Source organism: Manacus candei, unplaced genomic scaffold (genome assembly GCF_025592945.1).
Source record: "Manacus candei isolate 608988 ecotype Guabito, Panama unplaced genomic scaffold, ASM2559294v1 h1tg000028l, whole genome shotgun sequence".
Classification (NCBI taxonomy): domain Eukaryota; kingdom Metazoa; phylum Chordata; class Aves; order Passeriformes; family Pipridae; genus Manacus; species Manacus candei.
The window spans coordinates 20,268,516-20,286,322 of NW_026138076.1; the positions used below are offsets into that span (position 1 = coordinate 20,268,516).

At 38.6% G+C, this 17,807-nt stretch overlaps 1 protein-coding gene across 2 annotated transcripts in view; it reads right to left on the reverse strand.

Moving 5' to 3' along the window:
- Positions 1 to 595: 595 nt before the first annotated feature.
- The window catches only part of GALNTL6 (polypeptide N-acetylgalactosaminyltransferase like 6), a 462,483-nt gene continuing 445,271 nt past the window's right edge, over positions 596 to 17,807 (reverse strand). For both annotated transcript variants that reach the window (XM_051790183.1, XM_051790181.1), the window contains 2 exons: positions 15,758 to 15,907; positions 596 to 9,899 (listed from right to left, as the gene is read on the reverse strand). In XM_051790183.1, the coding sequence (XP_051646143.1) occupies positions 9,732 to 9,899; positions 15,758 to 15,907 (318 nt within the window). In that variant the 3' untranslated portion in view covers positions 596 to 9,731. The remainder of the gene's footprint in view (positions 9,900 to 15,757; positions 15,908 to 17,807) is intronic.

Here is a 17,807-nt window from a genome sequence, read left to right on the forward strand (position 1 = left end):
TTCCTTCCCTAGTCTTTGAAGGTGATTGATTGACTAATCATGCTCTTCTGTATGACTCTTAAACTTCTGCAGTTAATCCTCCTGAGGAAGATGATGTATTTTATGTCTTATTAGTTGTAGGCAGAAAAAGAACCAGCGGAGCTGTGAATTTCTAGGTTGGGTTTTTTTTTGTTGTTGTTGTTGCTTTTTTTTTAAAATTTGGCATGGAAGTGGAACAAGTAAATCTTGACTTACATGACTTTTTACTGGAATCAAGTTCTCACGAACTTTTTCAATGCTTCCTTACTTGTCACTCGAGGACTATTACACCAGTACATCTGTTTTGTCCTCACTTCGGTATTTGCCTCTTATTTAAGTGGCCATTCAAGATATGATTTAAGGTGTTGCCAGAGCTAACAGTGCTCTTTGTTAAAGAAGAGGACTTTGGCTTCTCTTTCTGTTGATATTACACAGCTGGCATGGCTGGGGGCTGTGGGAACATGAGCAGCCATATGGCCCTGGGCAGCCCTGCAGCTGGCTGGGCTTGTCTGGTTCTTCGCCCACCCACAGCAGGTTATTTTAGCAGCAGTAGATGTACCACAAACTGAAAAATTAATGCTGTAGCTTCTGAGAGGTATTTATTCATTCACATCATGGTAATCTTTTTGAAACTGCTCTTTAGCAATCTTTTACTTTGTATTCTGTAACATAATACATCCAAATATAAAATAGGACAGGCGTACAATTTTTATTCCATAGTTGAGCTTCTTAATTACAGTCCAGAAATTTACAGGCATGTGCTCTCTGTAAACCCTTTAAGCATGTCTTGAAAACTTTATTTTATGCATTAGTAAGTTGGTCAAAGCTTCTACAGCTGTTGTTTAATAACATCTAAACCAACTATCTTAGACCAGTCAGCACAGAAGTGTATATTTTCCTTTACTTATTATAATTTATATATTACTAATTGTAGTCTATTGTATTATACTTCAAATGCACACACCTGAAAATATTTTCCCCATTTTTTTCAGAAAGCTATATTTCCTAAATTACAATAACCAAAGAATCTGATCTTGATTCACAGAAAATTAGACAACTCCATTTTACTTGTTGAGCTCTACCAGCTGCCTATCAGCCCAGATCATTACTGGGTCTCTTGCCTTATGGGATATTGGACAGGGATTACACAAAGTTGTCTTCAGCTCTTCTTGGCCCTTTATATATAATTTATAATAGTTTAATTGCCAGGGAATGTTTTGTCTTGAATGTTGTTTAACAGCAAGTGAAGGCTTTAATTCCAGACTCTCAGAAAAGTGAGAGAAATGGATGTTTTGCAGGACACCTGCAGGAAAGGGTATTCACAAAGATGCCTGGAAAATACTCTGACCATCAGAAAAGCTAGTTGATAAACAGAAGCAACTCAGAGACTCAGAAGGGACCACATGTTTCTATTTTGCCACCTAACGCTTGGTAAACCGTGTGTGCGTGTGTGTGTGCATGTGTGTGTGTGTTTATGTATACTGGACTGCTGCGAAGTGTTGATCCATGTGCTGTGAACCACATCACCTGGAGAGCTGGGCAATATCGAGCTACTTCAGCCAACAGAGTTTGAGGTGGAAAACTGCAGGTCAGGCCAAAGTTGGAAGGAATGTACCCCTTGCCAGGACAACAACTGTGGAGAACAACCCCCAAGAATGGGTTTATACAGCTATGGTGCAGATTTGTAAGAAAAACTGGCAGCAGAGCCCTGATGAAGCATCATTACTCTTCTAGGTATAGATTAACATTACATGTTTTGATGCAGAGCAGTAGCTGCAATAGGGAGGCTGATATGACAGGAATAAAGGAAAACAAGTTTTAGAATCACAGAACGGTTTAGGTTGGAAATGACCTTAAAGATCACCTAGTTCCAATCCCTCTGCCATGGCCAGGGACATCTTCCACTATACCAGGTTGCTCAGAACTCCATCCAACCTCGCCTTAAACATTTCCAAGGATGGGACATCCACAACTTCTTTGGACAACCTGTTCCAGTGCCTCACCAGCATCACAGTAAAGAATTTAGCCTTCTCTTTTCCAGACTCCACAAACCCAATTGTGTTAGTCTTTCCTCACTGGAGAAGTACTTTGTCCCTCTAATCATCCTGGTGGCTCTCCTCTGGATTCGCTCCAACAGGTCCACGTTCTTCCTGTGCTGGGGGCCCCAGAGCTGGATGCAGCACTCCAGATGGAGTCTCACGAGAGTGGAGGAGAGGGGGAGAATCGCTTCCTTTGACCTGCTGACCACGCTGCTTTTGATGCAGCCCAGGATACAACTGGCTTTCTGGGCTGCAAGTGCACATTGTGACCACACATTGCCAGCTCATGTCCATTTAGGGGGACTTACTTTTCTTTTGTATGAAATCCCCCTTCCTTGGCTGACAATTCTTTTAAAAGTGCATTTGTACAGCCTTTACACTGGTACTCTGATTTCCTAGGAACTTGTTTAGTGAAGGGACACGGTACAACTTCTATCCATATGTTCTGGTTACAAATAAATGACTCTGGAAGTGCATAAAACCAAATAGGAAACCAGTGAAAGGATTCCTGTCTAGTAGGAAAGAAAAGGTGATGTTTTACTGCCATCCCTGCAAATGTTGCTTTGATAATGGGAATCATTATAGATATTAACTTTGCTGACATGCTGGGGAATAAACTGGAGCCCTGTACATCTGTAAGCAAAAGCTGCTGCATGTTGGATAATCTCTCTCTTTTTGTGTTTTTGTAAAAAAACCCAACCCCTCTGACTCTTTGCAGCTTGACTAGAAGTTAACCTGTATCATGCATTCATCACAGATTATGCATCCATTTTAGATTTGCAATAATGCCTTCAGTTAAAGTTATTATAATCCCTTGGTGGCTTTCACAAACCACAATTTAATATAATTCTGCTCAGTTTCTTGTATCTATGTTAGCTCAATATGGATAATCAAAAGATGAAAACCTGATGTCCAGACTAAGTTTGGCTGCTTCTATACATTAGTACAAACTATATCCACTGACTAAGATGCTTCCTGTTCTTACATCCTTCTCTGGGCAGTTCTGAATATTGAAGATGGGTGAGAAAGTAGATCACCAATGCAGTTTTCTCCCTCAAGGATGTTTGACTCTCTGTGCTATGAGCTACAACTTTTCCATGAACGAAATCTGTAGTGAGACTGGCCCATAAGGACAGAACTTCTCAAATGCATTTCTCCTCCCTATCCCACTGTTAGCACAAGCCACTGTAAACCATGTACCCTGAGGTAGAAAGGCTTGTGGCTCTGCCCAGTCAAGATCAAAGCAGTTTTAGTCACTTTTATCTTGAGGAGGGGATCTGCAACAGCAGAAACACCTTTGGCACAAACCAGAAAGGTGGGAAGAAAGAGAAACAGCATTCTGGCAGAATCCTGCAGATGGGAAGCCAGCAGAAGGGAAGAAACACCAAATAGGAAAAAAATAAATAAAATAACTGAATTGCAAGGAGCCATGAAGGCAGAGCCATACCATTCTTTTTTTTTTTTTTTGAGAGCTGTATTTGATGTCTGAAGAGAAACACTTATTATCTTGATCCACACAGGGAGTAGGCAGAGCTATTTTGCACTGATCCGAGTTGACATTTCCTGAAAAATTTAGCTAAACACTTTTCCTCTTTCAAAAAAGCCTGAGATATAGAGAGATATTAATCTGAGGTAAAACAGTGACCGTAATGTTCTGCTTCTACATACTACCCACAAAGTATCCTCAGGAGCGTCCACACATACCTTTGGTGAAAAACTCAGAACAAACCTGGGGTCCAGCAAAGCTTTTCTCTAGTTGCCATCATGTATTTCACAATCAATACATTTCAGATTATCCAGTTTCTATTCTAAATTTAAGTCCTTGCAAGAGGACTTTATTGCCTCTCAATTACTGAATATTTGTGATGGAAATAAACATGCAAGCTCTGCTAAGAAGAAATATCCAAAATTATCAGTGACTGACCTTTGTAGGTCATACTTCCTTCATATACAGAATTAAACCTGATTCCTGCTTCTTCCCTTTTACCACCTATTTCCTCCTTCCTCTCTCAATTAAACTGCCAAGTCCTAATCTCACCATTTGGCCTTTCACCTCCTTGAAAGCTCACAATTCCTGATCTTCTTAATCTAGGATCATTACCATCAATCAGTTCTTTAGGCAAGTGAAATCTTTTTTTCACAGAGGGATGCCAGAGGTCTACTGATCTTTCAGTCTGATAATATTGTTTTATTTCTAGTGCCAGTTGAGATTTTTGACTAAACTGTTGCTAGTGGCATATTTTGCCGATTAGATGCTCTAGACTGGTAAACAGAAATTTGCTTGAACTGTGGTTTCTTCCAGGTTGAGTCATTTACTGGGAGAGATGAAGGATTAACTTAATTAAATCAACTAATACTTTGACAAAGTGTTAGGGATCCTGCCAAGGTTAATGAGGGCTAAGGTTAATGAGGACCAAGTTTTCCTTTCCTATGTCTTAATATCTTTTAGTTAGTAGCCTTACTTACCAGACTTGCCTCACTTGCAGCTCCCCTCATATCCCTTACACTGTCTATGATATCTATCTCAACACCCTGTTCATCTGCTTCTCTAAATGGACCATTGGGACTTTTTCTACATCTTCTATTGACTACAAGCTTTTCTGCTGGCCCACTTTGCAAGGTTCCTTCTCATTCATCTGTTCTGTTAAGCTGGGCATTTACTACAGTGGCCACACAAAATAAACTTCTCTTTGTGTATAATTAACCTTGACATTGCTGCAGTAACCACACCTTTAGGTAATCACCTGTGTCCTCTTTGTTCCCGTTGTCTGCATTGTTTTCATAAGGGCCACTGAAGCACCTACTGCACTACCAGGTCCTGTAAAAAAATACTAAGATAAAAGAAATCTCAAAAACAGCTAAGATCTTAAGGCATATCAGATTGCAATGTTTGAATGCAATTTTTTCAGGAGCGGTTCCTAGATTTTTTCCTCTAGCACCATGCTGTCCACCTATTGTACCAAATGCTAGCAACACCATTTTCAGAAGGCCTGCCTCAGGAGTAGTAGCACTAATATTAATGATACACTGAAAGAATAGAAAGCCACCACACAAAGCACATGTATTTTCTGAATGCAGCTGAAGCTTTGGAAATGTGATGCATTTTTCTCAACATCTCTAGCTACACATTCTCACTATTTGTTTTTACACAAGTTTCCTACTTTTTTGAGTTTTTTTTCCTATGTTCACATTTTCTTAAATTCAGTGCATTAGGAATTATGAAAAGGAAATATGAGATTACAGGAGACCTCAGGACAGATTTATGTATTAAATGTGGTTAAAAAAACTCTGTCAGCAACTAACCGCACAAATTCATTATTTTTAAAATTAAAATTCTTCGATAGAAAGCACTACACACTAAAGACTTACTAAACTATATTACTTATTAATCTAAAAATTTCCAGTTAAAATATATTATTTTTGCACAAGTTTAGCAAAATATTTTGGTAGACTAGACATAATAGCCTAGTGTTTTTCCTTGTTACCATTTGGTTTATATTTGCTAATTTTTAAAAGGCCTTTCAAAACTTTCAGACAGGGTAAGATCCTGAAAACATTATGTAAAAGCACTCTTGGACTCTTGTGCTCTTTCTAACATGATATGAAATGGATTTGGAAGGGGGTTAAACAAATGAATTAATGAACATTATAATACTAATACCAGCTATAATAAAAGTTACTTCTGATCAGCCTCTTCTGTTTTCAAAGGTTTTGAAATTATTTCCCAAACTACCTTGATGGATTAAAAAGAAAAATAAAATAATTATCTTTTTTTTTTTTAATGTACATCCTGCATTCTTTCAAAAAATGCTAGGTTAACAGCATTATAGATGCTCTTTAAATAGAAAATGGATGCACCCCTGCTGTCAGCCACACTGAAAGCCTCCCAGTGCTGCCTTCCTAAAATGCTCCATCCCCAGTCCATCTGGGTAGGTTAAAACAGTCCCTCTCACTCACTCCCTTGCAGAAATTATCAGTAAAAATGCAAATAAATTGTGATTATGAGTTTGTTTTTTAAAACAAAGGTAACATCCACTCTTGCAGAAGTGCAACCCATCTAATCAATTTGGTCAAGCTATTTATATACTATTCTTCTATGATCTTCTGTGGCATCTGATTTCACTGAGGTCATGGAGACATTGATGCCTGGTAAATAGCCAGTAATCAAAGGTTGTTAAGTGGTTGTCAGCTTCCTTTCAAACTTAGTCTATCTTTATCGTGAGGCAGACTTAGTTCAGCAGCTACAGACCATTTATTCATAAACAGATGAAACCCAAGAATAATGCATTATTATCATGAAAATATCCATACTGTTGCAGAAACATTTGTTCTAAAGCAGTCTCATTTTTCTGAAATAAGACTGTGGCCAGTGAAAAGTGATGCCTTATGCCTCTGCAACAAGGCTGCTCTCCCACACATGAAACATTTTGTTTCGTAGCTCCTCCTCTCTCCTTTAAGCCCTGTCCCTCAAGGCCTCTGTTTAGTTTAGATTCTAGAATACATGCAGGGAAATGTGTGATTTTAGAGTTTTAGTTGCACTTGGAGTTCATTCCAGCTTTTCCAGTTGCTCTATCCTATCATAGTAGTTTGCTGGCCACAAAAAAAGGTCAGATAACTCTAACTGGAAAAAATTTAGAGTAGGTGCTGATGAACTCTTACAATACAAAGATCTTCTTTTAAGGCGTGTTGATTAAAGCCCTCTCAGCCAAAAAGTAATGAATTGAAAAAAACTGAAGCAAGTCATTAGTTGGGGAAATCAGTATAACTTCACTGAAATGATGAGCCCACATTACTTAATGTTGCCTGTGCTCTACACTTAAAATATGTTCAGAACTATCTGGTATTCAAAAAAAATTTTGGGAAGAAACTTCAGTCTTTTGAAGAAACACATATTAGAGTTAAATTCTCCTGCTGAAATAAGAGAGGAAGATACATCTGTCCATCCTACCAAGTTGTTCATAAGTTTGCTGGGTGGAAAAGATATGGTTGTAGAAAGAATCAAAGAAATTCAGAATGATAAATTAGTAATGAAATATTCTTACAGTGGAAACCTTCGGAGAACACCCAAGACAGAATTTGAGAGGTAGCGATGATCATTTATTATTAATAAAATTTTGTTGCAGGAATCCTGTGCAAGGACTATTATCTTTCCCCAGAACACCTGAAAATTAGTTATGTTTTCTGACAAGGACTGCTAGAGTTTACAAGCAGAGATCAGCTACAAGTAAGGGGAAGGTTTCCTTTGGCAGTGCAAGGCACTGTGCAATATTACTCAACGAGGGCTGTAAAAGGCACAGAAGTTCTTTGCCCCAACAGCAGTCTAGTTCCCATTAGACATCTCAAAATCAGACCACTGAGATGCAGTCAGACACTGAATGATATAACCCTACCAATCTGTTCCGGTTTAGCAATCCAACCTTTGCCTCTCTATTTTGGGCATACAGTGTTGCTTCCAGGACTTTGACAGTTTGGGGCCAGTAACAATCAGCAGCTTGAGGGCTGCATTTGCATTTGAGGCAGCCATTTTCTTCTTTTTCCCAAACCGTCTTTCTTCATGTTCAAGCTGCAAATATATGCTGCTGTGAGCACTGCACCTGGAAAGGCTGACAGTTTGCATTGCTAGACTGGTTCTGTGTACTGATGGCTAAACAAATCTGAAGTATCCGCACACCGCAGCATTACTGCTTCTGTTCCCGAGTGCACCATATCTTCAAATCAAATTTAAACAATACTTGAACAATCTCACTTATTTTAAAATTATAAAATGAGAAATTTATCTCTGTAGATATTTTTCTTTCAAATTATTTGAAAGATTTCTTCACTAACTTGCAGCAATTGCTAAATACATGGACGCATTTCACAATTTTCCAAGTGCATGCATCTTGAATGCTACACGATCTCATTTCCCTCCTAAAAATTTCCTATGACCTGCAACTACAAGGTGCTGCCATAAAATAGCACAGTTATTGGTATTAGAACCATCCTCTGGATGCAATCAATGCTCTTGTGCATAAACACAGCTTAAAGAGAAATAAACAAAACAGTCACTCCACTCCCTCAAAACAGTGTAGATTGCACATCAGTATTTTGGTTAGTCGGCCACCTCTTCAGCAATCAGAATAAGCAACTTAACTATAAATGTTATATTTGGAACCTGAAAGGAGTTACAGCACAGAGCATGTGATCTATCTGCATTTATGGTGCTTTCATCTGTGAATTCATCTTTCAAGTAAAAGCAGGCCACATATTTGATATAAATTTATACTTGCTCTTACCTTGAACAATCTCAAAGCTATTAGTCATGTTCCACACATCAGTATTAACTGAGGAGAACCACAGACACCCTCCCAAAGAAGTTTGAGAGGCCTCTCACTCCAATGGCTTGATGAGTCTGAGAGACACCATAATGATCATCTGGGTGACAGAAGTCTGTGTTACCGTGAATTGTGCCTGTGCCTAAAGTGTCAAAATATTGCAACATTTAACTTGTTTGCACATCTAGTTTCCTCCCTCCTGATATCTACAATACCATTCACTTGCTAACTCTGCAAAGTTCACATGATTTCCATCACAGATTTCAAAAACTTTGAAACCACCTAACTGATTTCATGTCAATTTTTCTCTCCATTCCTATCTGTCAAGAGCACTGCAAGATCTTTCAAGTTGCACTGCAGGGAGTCAACATACTTTTAGGTGATGGCAACATACCATTGTTAATTTGACTAATCTAGTTCAGCATGCAGTATGCAATTATTTCCTACTCTCCCGATTTTTTTTCCCAGCCTATTTTCAATTTAATTTATACGTTGGCAAGGATTCTACCTTTAGAAAAGATAGCTAGTCCACAAGCCTTCCACTATGCTGCAGCTGCTGCTGTTATATTTGTCACTTAAAAAACCCTCTCACCTTATGTGACAATGGGATTTGAATCACAATGGCTAAATATATCATATATAGAGATTTGATTGCTTTACTTTTTTTCCTGAAGGGGAAAATATGAGAGCAAAACCTTACAGTTTATTCCATGCTTCACTACAGTGTAATTCTAGACCCTAAAATTTCTACCATTCCTATTTTGGTAATGAATGGAATGTAAAAGGGAGGTATTTAAAATTAATTGCAGCAGTTCTGAGGGTTAAACCTGCTTAACCCAACTTTTTATTAAGAGAATGTCAACAGAGCATATATCTTGTTTAGGGAGTGCTGGGACATCATTATTCTTCCACTAGCATGTTTAGTTCTAAAACCTGGGATTTCTTCAGGTTCCTGTAGCTGTCATGCACACCATATACCCATCCCAAATTATAGCGCCTGTTCTGAGCTACTCACTACAGCAGGATTTGACCTGAGAAACTAGAGTTTTGTTTTACTTTATTAACTTGGAGTACTTTTAAACAGTTTTTAAACAAAGTTTTTCCCTTGACCAGCAAGGGAATTTTCAGCCTGAAGTTCTCAGCAGCATCCGGTGAGGCTCTTGGCCAAGTTCTCCAGATACTGTACATCCACAAGGACAGCCTGCTGGCTCTTGCTGTGGCATTTTCTTAATCCTCAGAACAGATTTCCTGGATCTAGGAAACTTAATTCCTGACTCCTTTGACCCAGATGCTGGCGAAAACGTAGTCTGCAGTCTGTACGTAAATAGGTGTGTTCATTTTTTCTCTTTTTTTTTTCTTTCTAGGAACTGGCCTTGCTGTTAAATTTTTCTAAAACAGTCATATTAATATGTTCAAAAATCCACTGTTGAGTTTCAGATAAAGGATCGCATCTGTTCATGAAAATCTTCTTCTCAGCTGGGTTGCAATCTATGCAGCTGCTGCTTACCGGATGGAATAAAGTTTTGTCCTAGAGGAATGAAAAAAAACAGAATTAGGTAGCAAATGCCAAAGCATTGGAAGTATTCACATTGATTAACACAGCCCTATATGAAATGATTTTGTGGTCTCTGTGCACTAACCCTGTGTAATAATCACATCTATTATTAGGAAGCTGTAGACAATGGAGTGTTTTCTTCCCTTGGGTTATCATCCTTCATAAAACTGGGGGTTCAAGAAAGAAGGAGGAGACATCATCTGGTCTTTTACTAAAAACTGCATAATATAATGAAAAAATAGAATGTCTCTAACATCTTTGCACATCATGTATTTGCCTGGAGCCCATTTAAATGTCTGAAGTGTTTTTGGGTGGTTTTTTTAGATTTATTCTTGACAGTTGCATGTTTCTGGGCAGGAGGAGCTGTAACAATCTTCAACTTGGTGAAGATGTTAAAAATGAATTATTAACTGAAGTGGTGGACAGATGGACACAGGAATGATGTTCTCAGTTCTCACCCCATGCAATGCAGACTTGGCCTCGATAAGACCAGCCACTGAAATACGCTCTCTCTCCTAATAAGATGGAAATCATAATACTGATTTAGCTCCATATGGAGATTTTGGGAGGGTAAGCATGGATTAAGTTGCTTTAAAAAGCATATTTATGATGATTAGTTTTATTAATTTTACTTAATAAACTAGAGTGAATGTTACATAACCTGACTGTGAATCTTTGTTAAAGCAGAAACTATTCAGTTGAACAGCTGGTAGTGTGAGTTGGGTAGTTTCAACATACTTAGTTCATATAGCAAGTGTTTTGAGAGAGACAGATGCAGGAGTGATTAAATGGTTTGAAAGTTTCCAGGGACTATACTGCATCTGTTGAAATAAATTTCAGATTACTCTTGGTAAACCACATCCAAGCTTTTCCCCTCCACACCAAACATGCCCTGATTAGTATTTTAATACTAATCCAAGATGTGCCTGCTTGCCTAGTTTGCGAAAGGGAAAAAAGATCTACTTGTCAAATTGAAATTGATTAAAAACTCACACAACTGCTGTGGGTGCTGAGCAACAATCACGGAAACTTCTCTTTAACTACAAATAGCCTACGTTCCAAAAAAAAAAAAAGTATGAAGACAAAAAGAAATAGCAGCTATTTAAAACCAGTTTGAAAAAGAAAGTTTTTTTTTTTTTAATTTAGGAAAGATGAAATTGATTGATTTTGGGGGTTGTGAAACTCTGGTAAAGTACAATGCCTCTTTTCATAATTAATATATGCAAGAAAGAACAAAGGCAAAAGCATCTTGTTCTCTGGCTGTGGGTGATGGTGTTAGATCTGCCTTTCACAAACTCCACTTTTTCCTTCTAGCATCTGCCCTTCCCCAAAAACAGTGGTTGAACACACAGACCCACACACCCACACCCAACACTGTAATTCAGAGGGATACCATCACAGCTGACAGGACTAAATCAAATGAGTAGAGGCCTTTCCCTCATATTCTACAAAGCAAGCAGGGAGGATACTTTAGCTTGCAAGAAGGGGGTAACTGTAATGTGTACCAAGGACTATTGTGTCCCTACTAGGAGGTGGGCCTGCAAGAACTCCCAAGCACCCTATGGGGTGGTACAGGCACCCATCTGCACCTTGCCAGGTCCTCCTGTCTTCTAAAAAGAGATTGATGGAGTGGCACTGCCCAAAGTCAGGACACAGTGACTGTGCCATGGCCACTTGGCCTGATGTGGGGCCCTGGAGGAAGGGGGCATCTGGTTTTCCTTGCATTATAGCTGGGCGTGAAGGTCAGCCAAGCTATTAGGAGGCCAAAGTTGGAATACTAGAAGCTTTAATAAGATAGCTGGTACAAGAAGAAAGGAAACAGCTTCGGCACAAAAAGTTTGCTATGAAAAACACTCCAGCCTTTCCAGAAAGCGGGTAGTTTTTCTTCTCACAGAAATATCCCAGGGATGCAATTTTTGAGTGAAGCATTGTGCTTTCTTTCAGAGTCTGGCTATTAGGAGAGAAGAGTGTCTTTTAAGAATAGGGACAGAGTTACCACTCTGGAAAAACTTCTGGCTGACTTAGCTATATATAAAGGCCTATTAATTTATAATCTCAAGCTTATGCTGACCTAAGGTCAAAGCCTACTGCTCTTACAGAAACAGGCTCAGGACTTTAAGGAGTCACAGTTGCATGAACCCTAGCAAAGAACTTTACAAGAGAAATACATAAATTCCTCTTTACACCAATACTGAGAAACCACAAACGCTATTTTGGAGACATTGCTGACATCTGAAAACAGCAGAGGGATTTTTTTTTTCCTTCTGCATGATGGCTAGCCTGAAGATTATTTGCAGAAGGAGGAACTCCTCCATAAGATAATGGGTCTTGACAGTTCAGGGGGTTGGTAATGAGACACAGAGCCTTTCATTTCTTCTAGGTCACTGCTGTAACTATAGCCAATCTCAAGAGCAACTGGAAGTCATTATCAGCTGGTGGCTGCAGTAGTTTATCTGAAATTAGTTGGTAGCCCCAGTGCAGTTTCAGTAGGACAGATGCCCATATTATAAAAGGTACTATCACAATGACATGTCTTCAGCTGTCTGAGGAAATAATCTAAGCACCTACTGTGTCAAGAGTGAACTTATTCTTACAGTTTGTCCCTGAAGCTGTCAGGAGACTATGAGCAAACCACTGTCTTCTGGGCACAGTTTTTGACATTGTCAGTTTAGCATCTATCATAAGCACTAGACTCAGGGTAAAATTATGGTGTAATTGATTTTGCACAATAGTTCCTTTTTAAAGACCTACTAAATCAGTCCTCTCTTGGATACTTGTGCTCTACAAATAGCACTAGTGGGCCTACGGCACATAAATTGAATCATACTTTATCAGAACCAATGTATTACCTGTCAGCCCAGAATGATGCTACATTGAAAACCAGAGGCGTACTCCTTCATTGTGAGGAACAGAAATTTGTAGGCACTACTGATCATTGGCTTGGCATGCTTGGGAGTCTCAAACAGATTCAAGAAAATGGCTTTAGGCTTGGGAAGCTAAAGCCATTCTCCCAAATCACTAGTAATTACAGGTTATTTACATTTATCTACCTAATTTCTTACATTGCTCCAATATGGTGTCAATATTTTTTTTCCTGGTATTAAATTCTATTCTTCTACTTGCAACCCATAGCAATGTTTGCAGTGCTACTTGGCTTTCTTCTTCTTCTTACAGGCTTTTCTTAAAGGTATATTTGGCTATAGACCAGTATTTTGGATTAGTCCTAAGAAAATTGATTACTTAATATCTCAAACTTAGTAGAATTTCAAATAGCTACTCAGATGTAGTTCAAACAGTATGGGAATACGAACAGTTTTTTGACACATCTTTATTAGTGGTGGTTTTGATTTCATTCATCTGAAAAGAATGCGGTTTGAACACTGCGACTGCACTGCAATGAGAAGCAAAGTGCCTGTAATGGGCCTAAGCTCTAAATTTTTGTCAGAAGACCAATCCTTACCCAACGTAAAATACTAAGGTATTCTATTTGCCACTGAAATATTCAAGCTGTTTTTATTTGCCAGTATCCAAACCCAGGTTGTTATGGTTTTTATGCTATAAGAATACAGAATCTGAAAACAGTGCCTGGCTTCAAATTACATTTGCAGCACTTTGTAATCACTTCACAGCCCTAACTTCTAACCATTGGCTCAAGGATGCAAAGGATCATGAGAAAAGTCTCATCTTTAAACTCTTATTTTCTAGTTTTATAGAAGTACTATGGCAACGTGGTAAGAAATGCTTCACATTAAGCATGTTATAAGACACTGACAAGCACGGTCATTTTTCCTAAAGCATGAGAATTACTGGCAGGATGGGTACATTACCATTAGGAAGCTTCAGTGTCTGTAAGCGGTGCAGAGAACAAAAGAGAGCTGCTGACCTTCCCTCTGTTTTTTTAAAAAGACACACTTCTTGCTTAACCAGACTATTATTCTTATAGGGTGCAGATTTAGTAGCATACCATCCTCTAGGTAAAGGGCTCTAGTACAGATGCAGTTAAACAATATAACATCCTTTTCTTGTACGTTTTTTGTTTGTTTGTGGGGAGAACACCCAAAATCCTATTACCAAGATGCTTTCAAAACTAGGTAAGGATTATATCATTACGATTTTGGAGGCATAGATATACTACCAAAAGTCTCTAAAATAAATCTACCCTGTATCTGAGGAAATAGACCATGGGAAACTACCTATGGTGTAGCCAAACAAAAACTAAGCCTAAAGAAAACCATGTATACGTATTTCTATTATTCCAATGCAGTTTCCTAATTTGAAGGTTTATGCAAACTGAAGGTTTGTATTATAGTTAAGACTGTGCCAGTACTTCTACCATAACAAAACTTTATAGTGTTTCTTGCTGAGATGGAAATGCCTGTCTTGCATTGAGAATTTTTATATAAGCCCTGTCAACCTTCTATAAATTAGAAAGGAAGCTGTACAGAGAATTTAATAGAACTCACACTGCATATTTTTTTCAAATGTCATTTTTTTTTAGTTATCTACTATATTCTGTCCTCCTCAAAGGTGATGCGCCTTATAGAGGGCAGCTCCAGACCCACATTTTGTCTTATAGACTGGCTATATTAAGCAACAATGAAGTGTTAAATGTATGAAAGCTGCTTTCTTGCAGCTCCGGTAGGTAAAAAGATAAATCAGAAGGGTTTTGAAGCAAGAAGGTATTATTATGGCATTATAATGTCAGAGAGGCAGCAATACAGCCATCACAGCTTATCTCCTCTAAATATCTGGCACATACATTCTAGTTTTTTTACAGGTAATATTTCAGTTTCAAAGGGATTACATTTCTAGAAAATCTTGTGGTAGTCCTCCACTTGCAACATAAATAAGGTAAAAAGGTACAGTGTCTGTAATAAGTAGGCACTCAGAAAAAGGGTCAGGGCAAACCTGTTTTAATGGTTCTGAATCAGTTTTCTACTATATATACTTTCAACTAGAAAGCAGTATTGAGGTTTATCTGGAAAAGACCAATTCCTGGCACTTTGCCCTCAGCTTAAGCAAGGTGGAGGGCAAGGCACAATGGTCAAAGAAAACTGAAGCATGTGTGAGAGGAATCCTCAGTGCTTCAGATAAATGTATATCCTTATCCTGAATGGAATACAGAGCTTATTAGCAAAATCTTTAATCAAGGCAACTTGCTGATTAACCATTAAAAAAACCTAACAACAACAACAACTCAAGAGCATTACCAGGACTTTAGCATAAATGAGGCTCTGACAGTTTCTAGCTTGACCTCCTGTTTCCAGTGATTTATAAAAACGGGCTGAAACTCAGCAGATCAAAGTAGTGTCTAAGCTGCTTATCTTTAGTTTATAAACTCCTGCCTTCTTTGGGCTTACAGCTCTGCTTTTAATGTTGGATTGGGGGGTTTTTTGTTGGTTTTTTGTTGGTTTTTTTTGAGGGAGATTTTTCTGCCACTTGTAATCTTGAAAATGAAGTAAAATAATAACATTTAACTCATGAGCAGCATTTCTTGCTGCTGTAACATTGGATGAAAATATTTCCAACAGTGCCTCTGTTAAAATGACACAAGTAACTTGAAGCGCCAGAATGGTAAAACACCTTTCAGGGAACAGATCCAACACAGACACCCTCTGATCTGGATCACATCCATTTTCATTTAAATTTGACCTAAATAGCAGAATGTTCGAAAGGAACATATTCTAGAGAGATTACCTCAAAATTAAATTGGAATAGGACGGGGTGGATTTTAAAACAAACTTCTCTGATGGGAAAACACAAGCCTGTGCTAAACTGAATATACGTTCAAGACAGTCTGAGCCTCTGAGATGCCCCACAGTGACTCTGACCTTCCTATAGCTCCAGTGCTGGTTTCCCTTCATCCCATGACAATCATACAGTGTGACAGGGCTACTGTGCGAAATGGCATCGAAGCAGAACTTCCTGGTGTGAAGTGGCTCCCCAGGGCGGATGTCTTCTCTCCAACCAAAGGTGAAGAGCTAGAAAAACAGACAGGCAATATAATGATATATTAATAGTGAAAAACATTTAAAACAACACAAAAAGCTTGATGCATGATTTCCTTTTCACACACTCTAGGTGCTGGTTAACCAAGATCCTGCCTGTGTACAATTCAGTGATGCCAACTACCTCAATATAGTGCATCAGCAGTGATGTGGAATATACCCCAGGAAGGCTCAATCCCTGTGTCAGGGAAGGAAAGAATCTCTGGTGACACAGTACTGTGGAGAGGAGAGGGGATATGCTGTATTAAAGCCTTTAGTTACCCTGGTTAAAGCAGTATTTGTATGCTCTAGGACTTCAGCTGCCTAAGACTCAGAAAGCTTCTGCCAGTGATGTTCCTTTAGCTCTCATTTGGGTCTGAAGAAGGTGCCTAGAGATATCTTCCCATCACAGCATCTTTCCTATGTTCAGTGAACAGTTTCCTTTTGTTTATATAGGACACTGTTACTATAACCTCTTGACTGTCTTTTTTCCCCCGAAACAACACATGTTAAATGATCTTAATCTTTCCACTGTGAAACCTGTGAGCTACAGGCAGCTTGTCAAAATCCCTTTTCTCACTGCCTGAGAGGAGTCATGGAGGGTCACAGTTAATAGAGGAATCCTTCTCAATTAGACAGCAGCCGTCTGAAGTGATGCTGTGACACTGCAGTCTTTCAATCATCAGATGAAGGTGACAGGTCTGACAGCATCAAGTTTAAAGATGTGGAGTGAATTTTCCTTTCCCATGGACCAATTCTTGCAGAAAAGAGGCTTCAGGTTGTAAATTACTACCTAGAAACTCTGCCAAGAGCTGTGAGGTTCTTTTCTTTTATTTTCTTTCCTTTTTTTTTTCCCTTTTGTGTGAGTGCTATTCTTTGGCTTTCTACATGACTTTTGATTTTCTGTAGGAAAAAAAATAAAAATGTAACGCTGAGAAAGTGACATCCTCTTTAAATGAGCAAACTTTGCTAGTAGAAACTCTTTAGCTGAGACGGTTCATGTGGAACTGCATGCAAGCTTTTTGTCTGGAGAAGCAGCTCCCCATACTGAGCTCAGACTTCCTCCAGCACCCCCTCTCAGGGTCCCTTTCGTCCTCATCTAGCATCCTACACCCTGTAATGTGTACATTCCCTGATGGAAACAGCTATAAATTGAAGCTTAATATCACATGGGTCTGAATCATTATGTGGTAGTTCCCAGGTTTTAACCCTTTCATTGCTATGGTTATCTTATTTCCATGGTCTTCCTAAAAGATACAACTTTTAAAAATTCTGCACCTTCAATGCTGTACCATCATCCAAATACCACATTTGAGAGGTGTTACTGTCTCTCTTGGCCTGCAGGCCCAAAATACAAGCATATATCTGAATATTTTCCTTTTTTGTTGTGTTTCTTATTGTAAGCCCTTGTTCTCTCTGTGAGCTGCTATTTCTGTTACTCCCTATTTCTTCTGTATTATAGGTTTCCTAGAGTGTGTTTTCTTAATCTGCCCCTGTGTCTTGCTTATTTCTTCTTTCTCCCAGAATGCGTTTTACATTCATCTGCAGTAAAATGCAGTGGACAGCCTTAACTTTATTTTCAAAGCAATTTCTGCTTTTCAAAAGGTTAAATCTATTTCCACTTTTCTTTATATTTCTTTGAGGAAGCATTATGGACCTCCTACAACGATAACTTATCATTTCACAAGCAAAGACAGAAGCTAAGATTTGGCACAGAAAAAACTATGCTGCTGTTTCTTTTGAAAAAGAGATGCCTGAGACAATTTTCCTTTAATTAAAAAACTACAGAATCCATTTTCTTTATCTTATCCTTTATCTTTTAACAGACATGTAATATACCTACAGCTGAAAGTGATGAATAACAAATACTTCGATGAATGGTATGGAACAGTAG